This window comes from Charadrius vociferus, unplaced genomic scaffold (assembly GCF_000708025.1).
Source record: "Charadrius vociferus isolate BGI_N301 unplaced genomic scaffold, ASM70802v2 scaffold455, whole genome shotgun sequence".
NCBI lineage: Eukaryota > Metazoa > Chordata > Aves > Charadriiformes > Charadriidae > Charadrius > Charadrius vociferus.
The window spans coordinates 1,082,509-1,102,056 of NW_009648550.1; the positions used below are offsets into that span (position 1 = coordinate 1,082,509).

The 19,548-nt window shown below is 48.5% G+C and overlaps 1 protein-coding gene across 1 annotated transcript in view; it reads right to left on the reverse strand.

Moving 5' to 3' along the window:
* Positions 1-17,845, reverse strand: part of NKX2-2 (NK2 homeobox 2) — a 185,007-nt gene extending 167,162 nt beyond the window's left edge. The window contains 2 exon segments of the mRNA XM_009886052.1: positions 16,984-17,200; positions 17,749-17,845. Of these exon segments, the coding sequence (XP_009884354.1) occupies positions 16,984-17,200; positions 17,749-17,845 (314 nt within the window).
* Positions 17,846-19,548: the final 1,703 nt, after the last annotated feature.

Consider the following 19,548-nt stretch of genomic DNA (forward strand, 5'->3'; position numbering starts at 1 on the left):
AGAAAGTGGGGCTGTTCAGCCTGGAGAAGAGAAGGCTCCAGGGAGACCTTATTGTGGCCTTCCAGTACCTAAAGGGGGCCTACGGGAGAGCTCGGGAAGGACTTTTTACTAGGGCATGTAGTGATAGGACAAGGGGGAATGGGGTTGGAACTCAATGATCTTCAAGGTCCCTTCCAACCTAAACCATTCTATGATTCTATTATTCTATGATCATTTCAATATTTTCCAAAGACTTTTGGTGAGCCCCACACTAGCATATGCCTCAGTTTTATCTGGTGGTAAGGCAAAAAAAAGCGCTGGTCCTCACCCTTACTGCCATGTCCCTGGGGGCCTCCAAACCTCAGTGACGTAAAGGAAAGATAAGAGAAGGTGAGAAGCATGGCCCCAAATTCACACCTTGTCACTCATGCCCCAGTCTCATTCTCACACAGCCCGAGCACCCCTGTCCTCCCTGCATCTGAGCCAGATGCAGCCCTCAGGACCCTCCTGCATAGAGGCATGGGTGCTGGGAAGCGCTGAGTGATGCTGACCAGGTGGCTGATCTTTTGCAAAGCCTGCTGTTTCTCCAAATCTCTTCCATCATTTGCCCATCTCTCTAGGTACTTAAATGGCTTTCACTGTCTGTCTTTTAGCAGTTGTGCCCAAAATGTGCTTTGGGTTTGTGAACTGGATGCTGGATGGAAGACCTCTCCTTGGTCGCAGCAAGGTCTTCCACCCCTGGAGCACTTGTGCCTCACTGCTGGTTTATCTCTGTGAAGGCCTCTGCTGCTTCAGCTGCCTGAGGGGGACTCAAAAATTTGTGGACAGCATCCCCAGATGTCACTTCTCAGGCTGTGGCATCCTGTATACCCAGGAAAGGGGAAGAGAAAAGAGAATGGTTTCAGACCATTTAACAGGACCTTGTATGTGATCAGACTTTCTCCTCAGGAAGACCATTGATCTCTCGTTTTTCATCTGAGGTAGATTCCCTCACTTATTAGGATAAATGCTCTCTGGGAGGAGTGCGATGGAGGGAAACATAGAGTGTAGAAGCCAAGCAGGAGCTAGCTGAGGTGTACCATCCGTCCAGCAAGATGCTGGCAGCTCTATGCTCTTGAGGAGCACCGTGATGGTGTTTCAAATGTTTTTGTCAGGCCTTGCCTTGATTTCAAGGTGTGTTTGATGCCTGTTTTGACTGCAGACATGTAAAGGGCAAAAAACGCCCAACCTGCTGTAGCACCCTCACAATAACACTGCATATGGCACCACTCGCCATTATTAGTACAGTAAACTGAACAATATTGATTCAGAGGATTTGTGGTTTACCAGCATAGTTTAGTTGTTAGCCTTCACACCGTTGCCTGACTCGTGAATAGACATTAAGTCCCAAATAGTTCGTTTACAGTTTAAACAGTTGGGTTTGTGTGTGTGCGTGTGTGAGAGAGAGAGATTTATTTATTTGTATTAATTCAGGTGACATTTCCCTCGAGACATCGCTCCTTCCCCAGGGCCTGATCCAACGCCCATTGACGCCCGGTGGAGCCCTTCCAGGGAATTCAATAGCGCCTGGATCGTGGCCACCAGGCCACCATTTTCAGAGGTGCTGAGTAAACACAGCTCCCAAGGCCTTTAATTCGCGTTTGTGAGCGCACTTGCCTTTGAAAATCAGGCCAGATACTCTCTCCTTTATCTAGGCATGTGGTTTGAGGGTAACAAGCTGCCCGGCTCTTGACAGGTTGTCTATTAAATATAGATGGTGCCTTCACATGCAATTGTCTGCTAGATTTTTTTGGAGGAACAAAAGGCTCCTATTCACAAGCTCTGGCATGCCATGCGGGGATGATTAAAAAGGTTAAGGCTTAAAGGTAGTTCCCGTTTACTTCACTGACTGCAGGACTATTCCCCTAATAGCCCTAATTAAAAATTAGCCTGATATAATACAGTTGTTATAATACAGCCTGATTTTATTTCTTTTTTTTTGGGATATATGTGATGTTGCCACAATGCCCCTCATTCTCTGGTGCTGTCTCTCTCCCTACAATTCACTATAGACGGAGCCAAGGGGGAATATGCTATTGGATAATGTGCTCCATTCGAGGGTCAAACCAAACCTCCATGTCCACAGCTACGTGTAAACTGAGAGACCAGGAGCGACCACGGCACGCTGCAAGGTATGCCTTACTGCAGAGGAGCAACTTCTGGGACAAATCCAGGGCTCCTCCATCCCTGGTTACCCACCCCAAGGTCTCAGTGTCATGATTTTAGGGAGACAAGCAAGCATGGGATGCCTCTCCCACTGTGAGCTGCCGTCCCGCTCCCCCCGTTTCCGCTGCTGCTCAGGACCCGCAGGACGTCCCAGCTCAAGATGCTCCCGATGGCAGCTGGCGCCAGACCAGCTCCCCGTCAAGTGCCTGCAGCTCCTGCCCCCCTGACAAGCTCTGCTACAAATTTCCTCCCTCCTCGCTGCAGCCTTTGCTGTTTGATATTGGGTTTTGATTGAGAGATTCTTGCAGCGGGGCCAATAGCTTTCAACGCCCATTACTTGTGTCAGAAACTCCCCATTGCTCTGGTGACATATTTTTCTTTTCCACAAGATATTCCTGATGCGGAGAGCAATCACTTTTTTTTCAAGGAAGCGGCTGAGACTCTCCGCTGCCGTGGAAGTCCTGTCACCACTGACTTCAGTGTCTCACTGTACAAGCCTTTAACAACTAGAATATGCTAAAGCTGCCAATCAGGATTGCTCTTCCTGGAAATATGACTGTTTTTCTTGGACTTTTAGCACCTATCTTCAAGTCTGTGACTGTATGGTGTGCTCTCTAGCACCTTATGGAAAACACCAACAGGTACAAAGAAGACAGTTTGAAGCCCGGCATCCAAAAGTCCCTTCAAATCTGCCCATAACTGAGCATCTCATAAAGGTCTTCGGACTCAGAGCAAAGCCCTGCAAGAGCTCATCTCAGTCTGCGGTTGCAACATGGCTTTATTATATACTAAGATATAAGAAAGCATCAAAATCTGCTAACCAGGTGTGGCCAGGAGAGCTACCAGGTGTGATCAGAGGAGCAGGCACACCAGCCGTGGGGAGGAAAGCTCTGCAGCTGGATCATACCGCTGGGTAGGAGGTCCATTTTTGGGAAAAAGCCTGTCCATAACTGAGGGGTTTGCTTGCACGTGGTGGTGACAGCAAGCTAGACTTTAAAGCCAGGCAGCCAACCACCAGTTGAATGAAGATCTAAGCATCAGGCTCATGGGCAGCAATAGCCCACCAGTATAACCTGCTCCATCTTGCTGCTGGCACCAGTGGGAGATTTCCCATTGACTGGTCTAACACATCTTGACTTGATGGGTATCAGTCAGGCTCTAAGTTAGTTACTGGAGATGCACATCATGAATACACAAAGCAAGGCCATATGTTGAGAAGACAGAAGAGTGTCTGCATAGCACGTCTGGTACCTATCTGGCATGGAAAAAACTTCCAGATCTTAAGTGCTCATTGAATTCATTTAATAACGCGGTTGATAATCTTAATTGGAAACATGCCTTGCCAGACTTCATTGTTCCAGACAGAAAGAGGCTGTGGAGAGAAATCTGAGAGACATGAATAGTTATTAAACATAGGGCTGAGAGCAGCAGCTCTGCAGGCAGTGCAAGTTGTTAGCGAGTTCCTGATGAAAGTTCCTAATTAGTGCTGAGCGCTTCTGGGATACACAGTTCCCTTCTTCAGGAGAGAGAATGGGAACGGATCTGGCACCAGGAAAACACCTTCCATTAACTTCAGCTTGCTGTTGCCTCTAAAGTAAAGCTTAAGAAAAATATGCTTTCTTTTTCTGTTGCTAGGAATGCCATGGTTATGGCAGATCCTTGCACCCTGCTGGAGAGAAGTACCTTCTTGCCCCAGCAATATCAAGTCAGATAAGGCAGAAAGCTGGAGAGGGCATGGGCAGGTTTGGGGCACACCTGGGAACACCTGGAGCCACCAGTGGCTGCTGAAGGTCTGCTGTCACAGCTGCTATCACCTTATATCATTGTGCTTTCAGGGCGTCCAAAGCCCTTCCCGGACCAGCTGACCTGGGGTTTAGCCTTGTCCCTTCCCGGTGCCTCTCCTACAGACTAAGGATGAGTTTCAGAGGTGCCCAAGGGACTTCCAAGGGGAACTTATGGCATCTGACTTATCCTTGATGCAGTAAATTAGGAGTTTCTCTTGTTTGGAAATGAGAAAGGTTCATCTCATCAACAGAATATGAGCAAGGTACCATTTTAAAAGGTTGTATTAGGAATCATAGAATCATAGAATATCTCAAGTTGGAAGGGACCCATAAGGATTACTGGGTCCAAATCCAAGGAAGGTGGTCTTTCATGTGATTTGACTTTTCCATGACCAAAACTCCTGTTTGGGGTGGGTAGAATAGCAGGATAATCGCCTTCTCCCATCACCCATCCCTTTCCAAGGGAGGAGAGACGCTCCTTGTGAAGAACCCCAGCCAGCGCTGGCCAGAGTCCTCTGCTGTAGCCCGGTGCTCATGATGTTTTAACAAGAGGCCCCACAAATATTTAACTCCAGCAGAGGGAGAAAACCTGGTGTAGTGGGGTGGGATGGATATGTTTGCTGAGAAGAGAGGGTGAAAGACTGTGGAATTTATTGATTGGATTCCCGTTGAAACACAAATGCCTTCTCATAACCCAGGAGTAGATAATGGCTTGGCAAACAAGTACGTACTGAGTGCACTTGGCTGGAGGTATTTATGTTTTGTCCCAGGGAACTGAAAGGAGAGGGAAAGGTGAGGACCCCGTTTCGCTCTCCAAGGATGCCCTCTCATCTGAAGGGGGTGGGCGCATTCCTGGGGGGGACGAGCTGCTCCCTGGCGGGTCTACCCGCAGTGCAGGGCCTCCGTGGCAAACCCTGCCTGCTCCCGAAGCCCAGGCAGCAGCTTCACTGAGGATGCTTGGGCTTCAGTTCAGCATCTCCATCAAGTGCAAGTCAAGTGCATCTCTGCTGAATTACTGCTGGTCCTTCTTGTTGCAGGGGAGGTGGGAGAATGACCAAGAAGAGGGAGATGGGGAAAGGAGATGTCCATTAGCACCACTGGTTTCACTTCTTTTCCTCCCATCCTTCCATCTGGCATTGCTGTGGGTGGTGCTGAGCTTCTGGAGCACGTGGTACCTTGCTCTCCTGTCAACCAGCATCTCTGCTTTTAGTCCTGTATCATGAGGGCGTAAAAGGAAAACGGGCAATTTTCTTTGAAAAGACAGCAATTCATGAATCGCATATGGGGAAAAAAAGCTATATCTATTGCATAAAATCTAAAACTACCTTTTTATTTTATTTTGCAAAATGAAAATAATTTCTAGATAGAGAGAGGGGTTTTCTCCCCATTTCTATCTTCTTTTCCGAGCATCCCAGCAAAGTCCCTGGCTCTTGGGATTATTGTTTTCTGCCCAGATTTCCTTGATACAGAGAAGAAAGCATCCACCCAAGAGCGCACTGAGGCTTCCTGATCCCTCTGGTGTGTCTCTGCTGGGACTGCTGGTATTCCACACCAGCCCCAGGGCGCTAGAGGCATTCCAGTTTAAACCAGCTAGCGACTGGAGGAGGCACAGCTGGGAACAGCACCTCTCCTGTTGGTCACCAAAATTGAGGGCAATGACTTTGTTAGCAAGTGTACAGAGGCGCAACGCCTGGTTGGGTGAATTTTCAGGTAAAGCAAGCTCTACCTGTGCTCTAACTCTCTGTATGTGCCAGAAAGGGTTTCCCCAAAAAGTTGTGAGAAGGCTGGTGGCTGGGTGTCTGCCTTTCAGGCACGTTCACCCACTCTCCCCCTCCCTATCTCCATAGAGACACCATTGTCTGCTCATGCCCGCCACAAGCTTTTTTCCCTTTTTTTTCTTGTCTTTTCTTTTTTAAAAAAAACCCAAGTATTTCTTTTCTTTTCTTATTTTTTTTTTTCCCCTCTCCAGTCCATGTGTTTTCATGCAAATCACCCAAATTTCTGTCTCGTAAACACCACCTCTCTAAAAGTAGGCAGAACCTGGGGCCGGTCAAGAACATCCCCGTGGAGATGCTGCACCGGACTTAAATTCAGCAGCTGCTCCTCGCTGCTGACAGCAAACCGAGCTGGTCCGGGAGCAAACCTCAGCCCATGCCCACTCTCGGGATGATTCTCACCCCGCTCCCTTCACCAGGAGTTTTTGCAACCCCTTGCCTGAGTTTCATACAGGCAGGGATGTCCGGACAGGTGCAGGCAGGAGGATTTGAGGGGGGATTGGGGGGGGGGGGGGGCCGAAGCGAACCTCTCGCTTGTGTCGCAGCATTGTGCCAGGAGCATTTGTCTCAGGGCTGTGACACATGGCCTTTTTGTCTGAGGGTGCGAGTGAAGGCTGGGGCATTGCGACTGCCTAGGTAGTGAGTTATTAGCACGCCGGCTTCTCCTTTAGCAGCCCCTCTTTGTGGATGCAGGAGCAGACAACGGAGAATGCAGCTGTAAGAAAAAGTATTAAAGAGTTATTAAAAAAAAAAAAAAGAAAGAATGGAAGAGAAGAGAAGTTGCATTGCGATTTTTCAGTTCTGGTTGCAAGCAGAGGTCTGGGAAGCATCCCTGCACTGGCCAGCAGCAGAGTTAATGCTTTCATCCCGTGGAGCAGGTTTTCAGCAGGGGTAAATTAGTGGGGATGCAGTGACATCCATAGGGCTACGCTGAGTTACACCATTTTACGAGCTGACCCAGGGCCCCGGGGGGAACGGTGCCAATTTACACCAGCTGAGGGTCTGCCCTTTCAGCGTCGCCGCCCTGAGAGCCACCACAAATCAACACCTCGTGCCTGCACGTCGGGTGCATCTTATCGAAACACTTGATTTGCCTTGGAAAACGTTCCCGGCATTCGCCAGCAACCCCCACGCAAGCAGCCCACGCCAGGGCTGCTGCAGACAGGAGTTATAGGGCCAATCTCGGCAGGCTGGTGTGATTCATGCCCACCCAGGAGGCGGCTGGAGGCATCCTCGCACAAGAGGAATGTGCCTGTTTTCAAGACAAATATGGTCTTCATAACTCAGAGGATGTTATAAGATGCTACCGGAGCAGCGGCGGTGTGACATGGGGGCTGCATCCCCTCCTAAATCCCTAAGCAGGCAGGTGATGTAGCTACGAAGGAGGAATAGAGGTGTTTGGGAAGCTGATGGGGGAAAGCTGCCTTTCACAACACGCGCCTTATGGATGCAAAGGGCTGGGATAAGGCCAGTGTTTCGGAGGGCCCATTTCAGCCCTTCAGAAGCAGCAGGAGATGCCGCCTCTCCTCTTGGCTTGCTGAAAGCTGCAGGCGTCTTCAAAGAGCTGGAGGAGTAGGGGTTTACAGGATTATCCCTAAGCACCTGCAGACTTTTGTGAGCCCGGTCCGTGGCTCAAAATGGTATGATCCATCTGTAACTTACACCCCAATTAGTCGGCAAGTGCTTCTGGTTTTAGCAACAGGGTGTTGGGTCGGCCTCCGGCTAGCGCCGCCAGGGACCACGATGCCACCGTGGCACACTGTGGGCTCCCCTTCGCTCTGCCCCAAGGCAACCCTGCTGTGCTGCAGGTTCCTCCGCTTGCCTCGTCAGACAGCTCTTCCCACCTGTCTTTTTCCAGGCTGTGCATTATTCACTGTTATTTTGCCATGTTCCTACTTTCCCATTTCTTTCCAAAATTAAACATCATCATCATAATCTTCAGCCTCTTTATATCAGGGCCTAATAAGATAACACCAGCTTTAATTTTCCCTGTTCTTCCTTCAGACTCAGAATGCTCCTCAAAAAGCAAACCCACTCTTTCTGAGGCCTCCGGACGCTCTGCTGTTGGTATAATACTGCCTTTATGAGTCGCTCTAATATGTACAGTACCAACCTTACAACATAAGCACATAAGCTGGCTGTTATTTCTTTTTTTTTTATCCTTCTAAAAGGATTATTTCAAAGCCAATTTTTATAATTGCATCCCAGATAAAGAGCGTGTCCCCCAGGGGTGTTTATTGAGGGGAGCAAGGAAAGCATGGCAAGTACGGCGTGCTCGCTCACCATGGCGTTCAGAGCATCCCGCAGCTCTCCCTGCTAGCTTAACAGCCACAATGATACCCTGTTTTCCCGAAAGCGACCTCCAACTCCTGCTTCTTGGGATTGCATCTTGCTAGGAGGTACTGTTGGCCATCTGAAATCCAGAGGAACCCTGCTGCACAGCGGAAAGCAAACATTGTGTTTGAAGGTGCCCCCCAAAAAACCTCTAAGCCATCGCAGGCCACTGCTTGCACGATGAAGGAAAATAAAGATTATTTCATAAAAGTCAGGCCCATTTAATTTTGTAGCATTTAAGTCAGCGAAAATGCATCAGACAATTATATTGCACTTAATACTCGGATAATGGAACAATGAAAGATGTATGTTTGCATTTTGTAAAATTAAACTGTATGCAGTTATTTATCTTTTACCTTAATTGTTTGAGCTTGTTTCTAATGTAAACTGTTGTAATTTTAAATAAATATAATAGAAAAAACTTTCCTAGGTATCGGAAATCCAGAGTAAATTTACTTTGCAAATAGGCTTTGTTAGGTATGTTTTATGCCGAGGATCTTGAACTGACACTTTCATTCAAAAATATTTTGAATACTTCAGTGGAGGCTCTATCATTCCTGGTAGGCTGTGGAGACCTTCAGAAGAGGAGAGGACCTGGCTGCATGAAGGACTGCAGGTGAGATGGACCCCACAGCAGGTCGGGCATGCTCATTGACCAAGAAAGCACAAGGTGGTGCTGGATCCTGCAAACGAGGTGTATCGGGAGCCCCAGGGTCAGATCCTGCAAACAGGGATCCCTGTGCCCAAGGAGGCTGAAATGAGCTCCTGTGCATGGCTGTAAACCTGATGGTCCTGGGTGCTCCAGCTCTTGACTTGTTGACCTTTGCATCGCTCTTCTACAGGAGACGCATAAAAATAGGACTGAGGCATGGCGGGACCTGTTTTACAGGGCCATGTCATATGTGGTTTGGGTGGTTGAAAGTGCAGGACTGCAGGTCTTTCATCTTTCATTGCACCACAGCCAAATATTAATGGTTTGGAAAACATGCCCAAGCGTGTCTTCATGATGCCATCGGGCATCTGAACGCTTGCTTTGGTTTGGGCAACGGCTTTAGGACTCCCAGCAGCGAGCATGATGTTAGGATAACTTTTTCAATGAAGTCTATCATCATGCCATGTAAAATCCCAATTATCTGTACTGGGAAAGTACAGTTACTGCTTTGTAGCTCTTTGAGGAGTTTTAGAGATGATCTTGGTTAAGCCCAAGATGTTGAGTAAGGAGGTGAATGCAAGTGTTGACTTAGCCCTAAGGGGTTGTTATAAATGTGTCTGTTTGTTTTTCCAGTACCTCGAGGGAAGGCTCCAACAAAGGAAACGCACTGGGTTGAAAGGTAACTCAAGTGATTAATGACATATACATTCAGCATGACGTCTTTATCACGGGGTGGTCTTATTGATTTCGAGTTGAGCAACCTGGGAAGTGGAAAAAGAGGTTGTAAAAGTGAAAGCCCTGTGAAAATTAATTAATTGCCGAAACAAAAGTGTCAGCCTTCCTCACGTACCTGGAATTCAGCGGGCAGTCCCATCTTGCAGGGTTCTTGTGGCGGCTCTGTAAATCATGACTGATGTTTCTTTCATAGCGTGCAGTGAGTCAAAAAAGGTAAAATAGGAATGCTGGTGTTGGTTCGGGCTTGTTAGCTGCATATGCCAAGAGGATTTTTTGGATGACTGCAGCCCTCTTGACAAAGGAAATGCATCAGGGAGAGTTTAAGCTGGGTCAGAGCTCCAGCAGATGTGCCCATAGGTTGTCTTGGACTGGTTAGCTCAAAAGCTTTTCTGCGGAGGACCCAGTTGCCAGTTCCTATACTGTAACCATCCCTGATGCTCCAGCAAAGTTACTGAGGCAGGACTGAGCTTGTACACATCAGGTATGGGCACTTCTAAAACCTGGTCCCAAAGACCTGCATCAAGTCCTCTAGGATCACGACAACTTGGCTTTGGGGTCAAGGATCCCAGACAGTCAGATATTACGCTTGATTTCCCTGGTAGCAGCTATGTACATGATGGAAACGAGAAGGTGCCAGGAGGAAAATACCCTTGAATGTCAGCTTTGTAGGAAATAGGCAAATTCTATGCAAATGAGGGCCCCTATTATCTCTAAGGTGGCATGAAACTATCAAACACCCATCAGAAATTTCCTCTGGAAGCCTCTGCTGAGCTGAGGCCCTGCTGCTGAGCCACCTCTCAGCAGCTAAAACAATGCTGCTGGTCCCTCTGCACCCCCTCGGCGGCGGCTGCTGCTCTTCTTTGCCTTCAGTTCCTTTAGATGGCACCATCCTCCTGCGCTGGTGCCGCGCTGGAGCCCATCTCAATTAGTATTCACACTGCAAAAAGAGGAAAATTCCTTCATTACAGGGCGGCGGGTAGTGCGGCGGTAATTGAGGTGGTGTCAGCAACTCCATTATAAGCCCTGGTTTCCACTGCGGGGGAAGGTTCACACTTGTGATGCCAAAAGCCCAGAGCATCTGCCTTCCTCCTTTTTATAGGTATCGTTGGGCAGGATTATGCTTCAGGTATGACCTTCCCATATGGCATAAGCAGCCTACGGGACTGGTCCTGCTTTGGGGAGATCAGTACAAAATGTGAAAGCCAGTGGGATTACGCCAGCTACAGAGCTGGGCTTTCTGCTAGGAAGAAATTGGAATGGGCAGCAAAGGGTGTCCCAGACCACAGGACCCCATGTGGAGCCCACAGAGGCACCAGGGGATAGGCTGAGACAGAGTGGCCATGGTGTCCTCTTGGGCAGCCCTGAGGGGTGAGGAGCACCCGGTCCCATGCACATGCATGTTCTGGGTGGTCTCCCAGCCACCTGGGAGCAGGAGGATTAAAGCAGAGGGTTTGGACCATCATGGATGTGGTCGGTCTATAGGGACCATCCTCATGTGAATTAATGGGCCTTTCTTCACCAGGTGTCCTCTTGACTTCTGTCTGGGATCTGAACGTCAGCAAAGTCCAAATCCTGCTTTAGCAAATCCCACCTTGTGCTTTGCGCTCTGGGAAACAGGCTCTTGCCTTTCTTGCTGGGAAAGTAGCTCATCTCCAAAGAGCACCTGTAACATCATCATCGCTAGGGCCCATCTGGCAGAGCCCTCGCTCATACCTTGTCAGATTAAAGCGCAGAAATAGCAGGTATGACATTTGCAAAGAGGATAGAGCCATGGCAAGTTGCCTTCGTGAGCAAAGGGATTCAAAAGGAGGGGAAGTCGAACCCGGGCAGGTTTTGCCCAGGTCACTTGGGCTCAAAGAGAGCGACCGAGCGAGCATCGCGCCAGGGCAATTACCCACCAGAGGAAATCCAGGAAAGGGCTGCGGACGCTGGTACCTGCCCTACAGCAACCCCAGTAAAGTGCAGGACCAGCTGTGTGCCAAGGGGCAGCTGTCCCCTTGGGCGGGGAAGAAGGGGAAAGTGACAGTTTTATTTCTTTCAAAAACTCCTTTTATCTCTCTTAAAAACTAAAAATCATCATAATTTTGAAAATATGGAGAAATAATCTCATTTGAGATTCAAAATTTAGTGAAAATGCGGCCAGCACAGGCTTAGGGAACCCTGGGTCTTCCTCTCAGTAACTTTTTTCCCCCCTGGGATTTTTTTTATTTAAATACAACATCAAAATCAACAACACGTGAATCTTTTTACCCAGCAGAATACGATTTTCCCCAGCTAGGGAGGAGGCATCCCCTCCCTCCCCTGAAAGGCAAAATGCCCCTTCTGCTAATTCTTGGCTGCCCTGAAACAATGCAGCAGCGGGGAATTCCCGGGGTCAGCCCAAATCCCTTGTTCTCCCAGCCTGCTCCCGGCCCCCAGGAGCTGCAGCCTTGTTCAGGCTTTTAGAAGTGCAAATAATCTCTATAAATGGGGGGAACAGATCAAGCGATGGGGCAGGAGCCCTCCCCACGCAGCCTGGGAGGGCACAGGGCTGTCCCGGGGAAGAGCCGCCTCTCCCTGGGTTTTTTTTTCACATGCTTTGGTTTATTTTTCCTGATTTTTTTTTATATTTTTTTTTTTCTGTTTTCTACTGAGGGATTAGCCTAGGAGCTCTGAAGCAAGCGGTGCACAGGGGCTGTAGCTCCATACGGTCTCTCCCCTGTACATCAGGGGCCAAACCCCGGGCTGACGGGTCTCAGGGCTCTGCCTCCGCACCCATCCCTGCCCCGCGGCTCCCCGAGGGGGATTGAAACAGTCCCCACATGGTATCACGAGGCCTTTCGGCTTTGCAAGGTTCCCTCATTAAATCGATGCTCGTGAATTAAAAAAGGATCCTAAATGCGTTCTGAGCCCAGGTAAATGGCAATTGCCGAATGTTGCCGTTACAGATGCGGTTTGGGCTGTGGTTAAAGCAGGAAATCAGACCCAAATAAGTGGTGTGGGCACCAGAGCCTGGGGGAACCGGGGCATCACCCAGACTTGCTATGTTTTACCCATGTTTGTACTGTCTGAGAGCAAAGGGTCCACTTGAGGAGTAGCACCGACAGGCGAACAGTTCCTACGATCCGGCCCCTGCAAACGCAATTTCTAGGCAGTCAAAATAAGCATTAAAATATAGCTGTTTCTACTAACAAATAAGCAAACCCCACTAACAACCCCATCCGCAGCAAGACCAACGACCCCGCACGAGTCGCCTTTATTTCCCTCTGCCTTTTGTTCCCCTCCAGCCTTTGTCTCTGCTGAGCCCACGCCGCTCCCGGGGACGGGGACGGGGACAGGGCTGGAGCCGCAGACGCCGGTGCCCGGGCTCTGCCAGGACCAGCCGCCAGCGGGGCTGCCGCCGGGGCGCCAAGGACCCCTGCCCTCCCTGCCTTCCCCAGCCCAGGGGGGCCCTCCGGCCTTTTTACCTTGCCCGGGGTCCGTATGGAGCCCAATCAGAGCCCTTTGCTCGCCGTCTGCTCCTTCCATCCTGGTCCCGTGCTTTGCGGGCAGATCGGCATTTCGGGGGGAGAGCCCACGGCATCATTGCAACAGCCGATCTATTTAGTTACCTGGAAAAATAGATTATGCGTCCTCTTGCTTCTGTGTGTCTGTTCCGACTACTTTCTTATTTATTTGTTCAGTCATTTTCGCTCGTCTCTCTGTTAAATACACAAAGTCATTCATTAAGCATCACGCTCTGCGTTTTGACCCTTTATTAGGCATCGCTTAGCTGACGGCGGGAGAAAATCTCCGTTCCTTTCTACATTTATTTTTCCTTTTGGATGATTTGATGGAGCAGGGGAAAAAAACCGCTCAGTGTAGTTTAAAAAGGCTGGAAGTATTTCTGTGCAGTGGAAGAATTCCCATTAACCATTAAAGTTTCATATTTCTTCCCCGCAACTACAAACCCCAGGGCAGCAGAAAAGAAAGAAAGGGCTGTCGAATTATGTGTGCAACCTGAAGTGCAGTTATTTGTAGGTGAAGTTGGGTAAAGCATGAGTGTAAATTTAGGGAGAGTGAAAGAGTAACAGCCAGGAGGTTAAAAAAAAAAAAGTTGGAAAAAATCAAAATGCCAAATGCAGCATTTTAACATAATTTTGGCCAAATCAATTTGCCCTCCCCGCATTAATGCCCCCCGCCCGCTGCAGCACGGAGTTTGCAACTCCTCGGATTTTCCCTTGAGCTTGCGGCTGGAAGAAGGAGCCGTGATTTAGGGAACAGCCTCGGCAGGGGAGGCTCCTTCCCTTTCCCACCCGCTTGCCGGCTACAAAGCCGCGGAGATTTTCATTTCGGAGTCGATCGGAACAATTTTGTCCCGGCGACCCTGCTGTCTAACCCTGTTTGCTGAGTTACGCCGGGTTTGCTGACAACTTCTACTTGAGTAAATTGTATTTAGACAACAATATATTTCATTCAGGTCTTTTGCAATGTCTGGACCAAGGTCAGTTTTATATTCTACTGAAATCATAAAGTGACACTTGAGATAAACAGAATGTTTACTCTCTCCATGTGAGCTGAAGCTGATATGTAAATTTATCCTTATTCTTTCATCAAATTTGCATTTACCCTCTTAGTCAAACACTACAGGGTTCCAAATCAAACAGCTTTAATGGTGGTCAACCCTTTATGACCGATTGCCATATCAGAGAGAAAGAAACAGCAATTTAGATTAAAATGAAAAGAGTAACACAACATAACGAGCGTCATCCGGTTTGCCATAATTGGATAAACTTTTCATATGAGTGCCTGGGTTTGGATGCTTGGCTGCCCGGAAAGCAATTGCCGTATTCTCCCGGTGTTGTTCTAGTCCCTTTATCTGCCCCGCACAGACCGTCCTCACCTGTCATTATTTTTTCCCCTCTGATCAAACAAGCCAAGTGCCACTAAACAAATTCTGGCGTGGGTTCCCCCCCTCCCCCCCCCCTTACATTTACATAAAAGAAGGGGACTTGATTCACTGCAGCAAGCCATCAGGTTTCCTTCTATCTTTAAGGCTCAGGTCAGGACGGAATAAAACAGGGAGGATTGGCAGGGCAAAAAGGAAACCCGAAGGTGGGCTTTCGGGTTCGGTTGCTTTTTAATGAAGGATTATATTACGCTGGTAGGCAGCTTGTTTCTAGGAGTCGCAAGCTGTGCAGGTGCGAACGCGGCCCAATGCCATGAGGATGGGCTGGGGGTAAGGGCCTGGACGGCCCTTGGGCAAGAACTTCTGCAAAGTCTGACCGTAAAATAACGGAGAGAGAAACACAACCAAGGACGCAGCATGACAATAGAAATCCTCCAGGGGGAAAAAAAAAAAAAAAAGAAAAGGAAGATATTTAGCACCTGAGGGCATAAATATGGGTTTTATGAACCAAGAGGGGTGGGTTCTACGCCCTGAAAACCCCACAGCACTAAGCAGAGACCCCACAACTCGTTTCATATGTGCTGTGGACCTTTTGGAGGAGGAGGATCGCTACTTTATTAAGCCTGTGACCAAATTAAAAAGATGTCTTTTTGTCGCAGCTAACATTTTGGGGGGTGCTAACTTTTTGTCTGGTCTGGGGAATGAAAAAGCAAAGGGGTTTGAGGCTGCCCAGGCAATGCCGCAAGAGTGCCGTCCCCAAAAGGAGCTGACGGGACCTGCCTTCCGCGCCCGGCAGGAAGAGAAAGAAAGGAAGAAAAGAAACTGGAGGCATGTTCGGCCAGAGCTTTCGCTAAGGTAACGGCAGGTTTGGTGCCTGGAATGCCGGAGCCGCCGAACGGCTTCATCCAGCACCGCTGCCGCACCGGCGCGGGCTCTGCCCAGCTGCAGCCCTCCCCTCCCTCGAACAAAACAACCCCCCCCCAAAAAAACCCCACAACTCAGGCAAAGAAAGAGGAGAGAGAGAGAAAAAAATAAAACAACAACAACAAAAAAACCCAACAAAACCTAAAAAAAATTTAAAGAAAAAAGCAGGAGGAGAAGGGGAAAAAAAAAAGAGAAGAGAATTTTCCTTTTCAGCGCGGCTGTCAAATGGATATCTTATAGTGGGAGGGCTGGGAGGGAACAGATATCTGCCTCTCTCCGGAGCCTGCAAGTATTTCTGCCATTCATGAAGCCAAGGGATGCCACACACATTCTGTTTGTTCAACATAAGCAAACAGATTGTAAACTGGCTGATAATTTTTGTACTGACAATGTCATTTACAGCTGTCAGCCTTTTGTCTGTCATGTTTGCTTTATTCAAATATGAACCAAGTGGACCTCCCTTCCACCGCTTTCTTCTGCATTAAAATCACATCAATTCCGTTCCATTCTGTCTTATCTAAAATTCATTGGAGGCCAATCACTTGGATGAATGCTTTGGGGTTTCCATGGAGGCAAGAAGTCTAGTGTGGACTTCAGGGGATTAGGAAGTTTCAGATTTAAAGCCTTGAAGTGCACGTTTCTTTCAGTTCTTTCTTTTGATTACAGAGGAAGGGGAAGGGGAAAGAAAAAAAGAAAAAAAAATCAGGAAATTTCAAGATAATTTTATTTTACCAAAACGCCCCAGCACGAAGCAATCCCCCTTTTTCGGCACATGTGCGTGCACGTCTGGACGCGCTCAGCTGCTGAGCCTTTGCTTAAGCACAATTTATGGCCATGATCTTTCCAGCTGAGCTAAAAGGAGTATACTGTACTGGCATCTATTCCCCCCCCACCAGCATCCTCAACAGGATGCTTGCCACCAGCTCCTATAATAAATTCAGGCCCGTCTTCAATTAGATTGATTTGGATCCAGCTGCTTCCCATGGTGCTGCCCGCAGGTCTGGAAGCATCTCCCTTTGTTAATAGAGGTCACGGCACTTTGTGTTAAATAATTCACATCAGACTATCTGTCTGTCTGTCTGTCTGTCTGGGGGCAGCTGCAGATGTTGCCCGTTTGCGCGGAGGCTGCGACCCCCACGCTCGCCCACGCACGCACCTGTATAATACATAGTTGTACGCGGAGGATATTTATTTTATATTTGTTGCTCAAGCGCTGAGTTGATGTAAATCAGGAGGGAGGCAGTGCGAGCGGGATGAATCTACGTTGACTTGCCCTGCTTTTATCTTTCAGCCTTTTGACGTTATTTTTGTTCGTGGTATTGCTTTTCGGTGCTGGGCACCATTTTGGAGCTGGTTTTCCTGGGCTGTTTGGGAGCCAGACCCCTGGTGCCAGTCTCGGGTTAAGATAGCCAAAAGTGGAAGTAGCCAAATCACAAACCGTGCATGAATAACTTGTTTTTACATATTGAGGGCAGAGAGGGAAAGGAACCGTTTGCCCAGGGAAAGCTGGGACAGGGGAGCACTCCTCCTGGGTGCACCCCCTCCTCCTGCCTGTCCCACCGGGGAGAGGGCACAGGTGACAATTAAAGTAATCTTTTTCTGTCTTCCTTCATCTTCCTTTCCTTACACCCAGTAGGCATTAAAAACCTCAAGTCAAACCTCAAAGGAAAAAAGCTCCGGACTGGTTTGGTAAGTACGAAATCTTAAAAAAATGTGCTTTTTATTTACCTTCTGGGTCCTGAAACTTGATAAGTGCTCTTGAAGCGCAGCTTGGAGCCCCCACCGCTGCACGGGCAGTCGGGCAGGGAGACAGAGACGAGCTTCCTGGCACAGCACTTGTCCCCAAGCGGAGCGGAGGCAATGTGCTCACCAAGCCGCCCCAGCTCTCCTGGCACTCCTACAGCAATGGCGATGGCGATGGCGATGGCAATGGCAATGGCGCTAGCTATAGCGATGGCAATGGCAAGGATTGTCTCAGGCAGCCCCACAACCTATGAGCCCATCACCTGCGACCTTGCCCTTCTCCTCCCACCAGCCTACGGGACAAACACGGTCAGGTCACCATGGTGGTGGTTCTGGCCAGGTTTTGGGGGTTTCTGGGGAAGGCTGAAGGGTTTCACTCTGCTAGTCTTGTGCCTGTGGCTTCCTTGCAGCTCCACAAAGTACATCTCATTCAAAACTAATATTGCAGTGACCCTCCTCGCTGATGCAGATTGAACGGAGAATGTAAATGCCATATCTATCAATCCAGCCAGCTTGCTTCTCCTCCTTGATGCCTCCCTATAACCCCACTTATGCGTCAACTTAGCGCTCAGTCAATAAAGCCTACACACACCTACAAATACACAACACACATCAACAAACAAACAAACCCGAGCAAACAGGCAAACAAAAACTAATCAAGACATTTCTCCCAGCATCTGAGAAGGAAAGGAAGGACTAGTGTTGCATTTATGATTTCTGCTTGTAAGTACCGGCAAGCCACTTACATACCAGGTGGTGGGATGGAGGTGGTCACCCTGGCCAGTACTAGAGGTCCTTCCTGGGATTTCCCATGGTCCTTGCCTTCAGTGGCTCCATGCCCCACCATGCCGCCCTACGCAAAGGGGTGATGCTCTAACAGGTGGTGTGATTGGATGCTCTTCCCCATCACATTTACAGTTTGCTCATTAGTAAATATATTCAGCTAAGATTTATGAGATGACCCAAAAGGGTGAGGTGGCAGGTATTAAACCCACCCATCCACGCAAACACCTTTCCACGCTGAAATTTCCAGGCAGCGGCCACGCTGAAAGCAGCCGAGCTCAGAGCTGATGCACCACATCAAGGAGAGGTTATGCAAAAACAGGATGGGAGCTCTGGCACTCACAGCATCAGGGGTCGCTTCAAGAGGACCAGGCTGCAGGAGCAGAAGGAACTTTAGAAGGGGTTGGAATAAATCAGCATTGCAAGGGGAGGCTTCATGGAAAAGTTCACAGAGTTACTAAATATTTACAAACTGCTTCTGGTTCAAGAGGTCCTTTCTGAAGCTCAAGGAATATTTGGGAAGGGAACCTCATGTGCTCACCCTCTTCTGACTGCTCTCCCTGGAGCATCTGCCTCGGCTTGCTGTTGCAGGTGGGGTGGGCTGGAAGGGACCTTAGGTGTGATGCTCATGGTACCCACTGGGTCTCTCACCCTGTGCTGCAGGGAAGCGAACTGGTATGGGGTGGGATTTTAGGTGCCTGGGTGCTTTGATGACTTCAGGCTCTCTGGGGCTGTTGGTAGGGAGGGTAGGGGTAGCAATAAAGCCCTTGTACAGCTCCCAGTGAAGTCATGCCCATCTTGGATTGGATCAAGGTTAACTCATTTGTCAGGCTCTGTTGGTCAAGACCATGAATAACTGGGCTGGGGGACATGAGGCCGCCATGTCCTGTGAGAGGGGCTCAGGATCAGCTCATCTTCAGGGGAGCAGCTGCAGAGACCAAGGCAGAAAACACCTTCTGCTGAATGAATTGTCCTAAAAACAAATCTGTATTTTGAGTCTAAATTCACTTTTCACATTTGATGCTTCATATTTAGGAGCTGTTATTATTTGCCCCCTTTTTTCCCTTCGTCTCTTTTCCTTTCCGCAGCTCCTCAAGCTCAGGGAAACTTTAGAAATGACAGAGATTGTTCCCTTGTAACCCTGGTGCATTTAAACATTTTAAAATCCCAGCGATGGAGTTGCTGATGGTTTTTGTTCCCTTGCAGCTCTGGCTCATCTTCCTTTCAAGTTGGGGTCTTTTTTCAAAATTACAAAGGGAAAAAAAGAAAAGGAAAAAGTGGGAAGGAGCTTTTGCCCATCATTTGTCTTACTGTGTATAATAGCAGAAAAGAATGGGGGGAGAGAAGAGGAAACTTTTCCTTTGTTTCAATAATGTCTCATTTCAATTTGAAACGAAACTCAATATGTGTGTGTGCTGCTTTATAAACTCCAAACCTAAGAGAAAATAACAGAATGGGAATGTCACCCTCCATGGATGCTAGCTTGAGAAAAGGGCTTTAAACTGGTTCAATCTGAGTGTATAGCTTTGAAGATGATGACCGAGGCATTTCTCCAAGCACGGACTGATCTGTTTTACCCCAGAATGGTGTCAGAAGTCCAGGAAATCACGAAACTCTGTGGCTCTGGTACAGCTCACTGCTCAAATACCGTCGCTTTGGAAAATTGTGTTTTGTATCAATTGTGCCATTTTATTTATAATCTTTGTTTCCAGGTACCATGAAGATGTTCAGATGCCATGTAACGGGGCAGAGTGGCACTAGGCACCC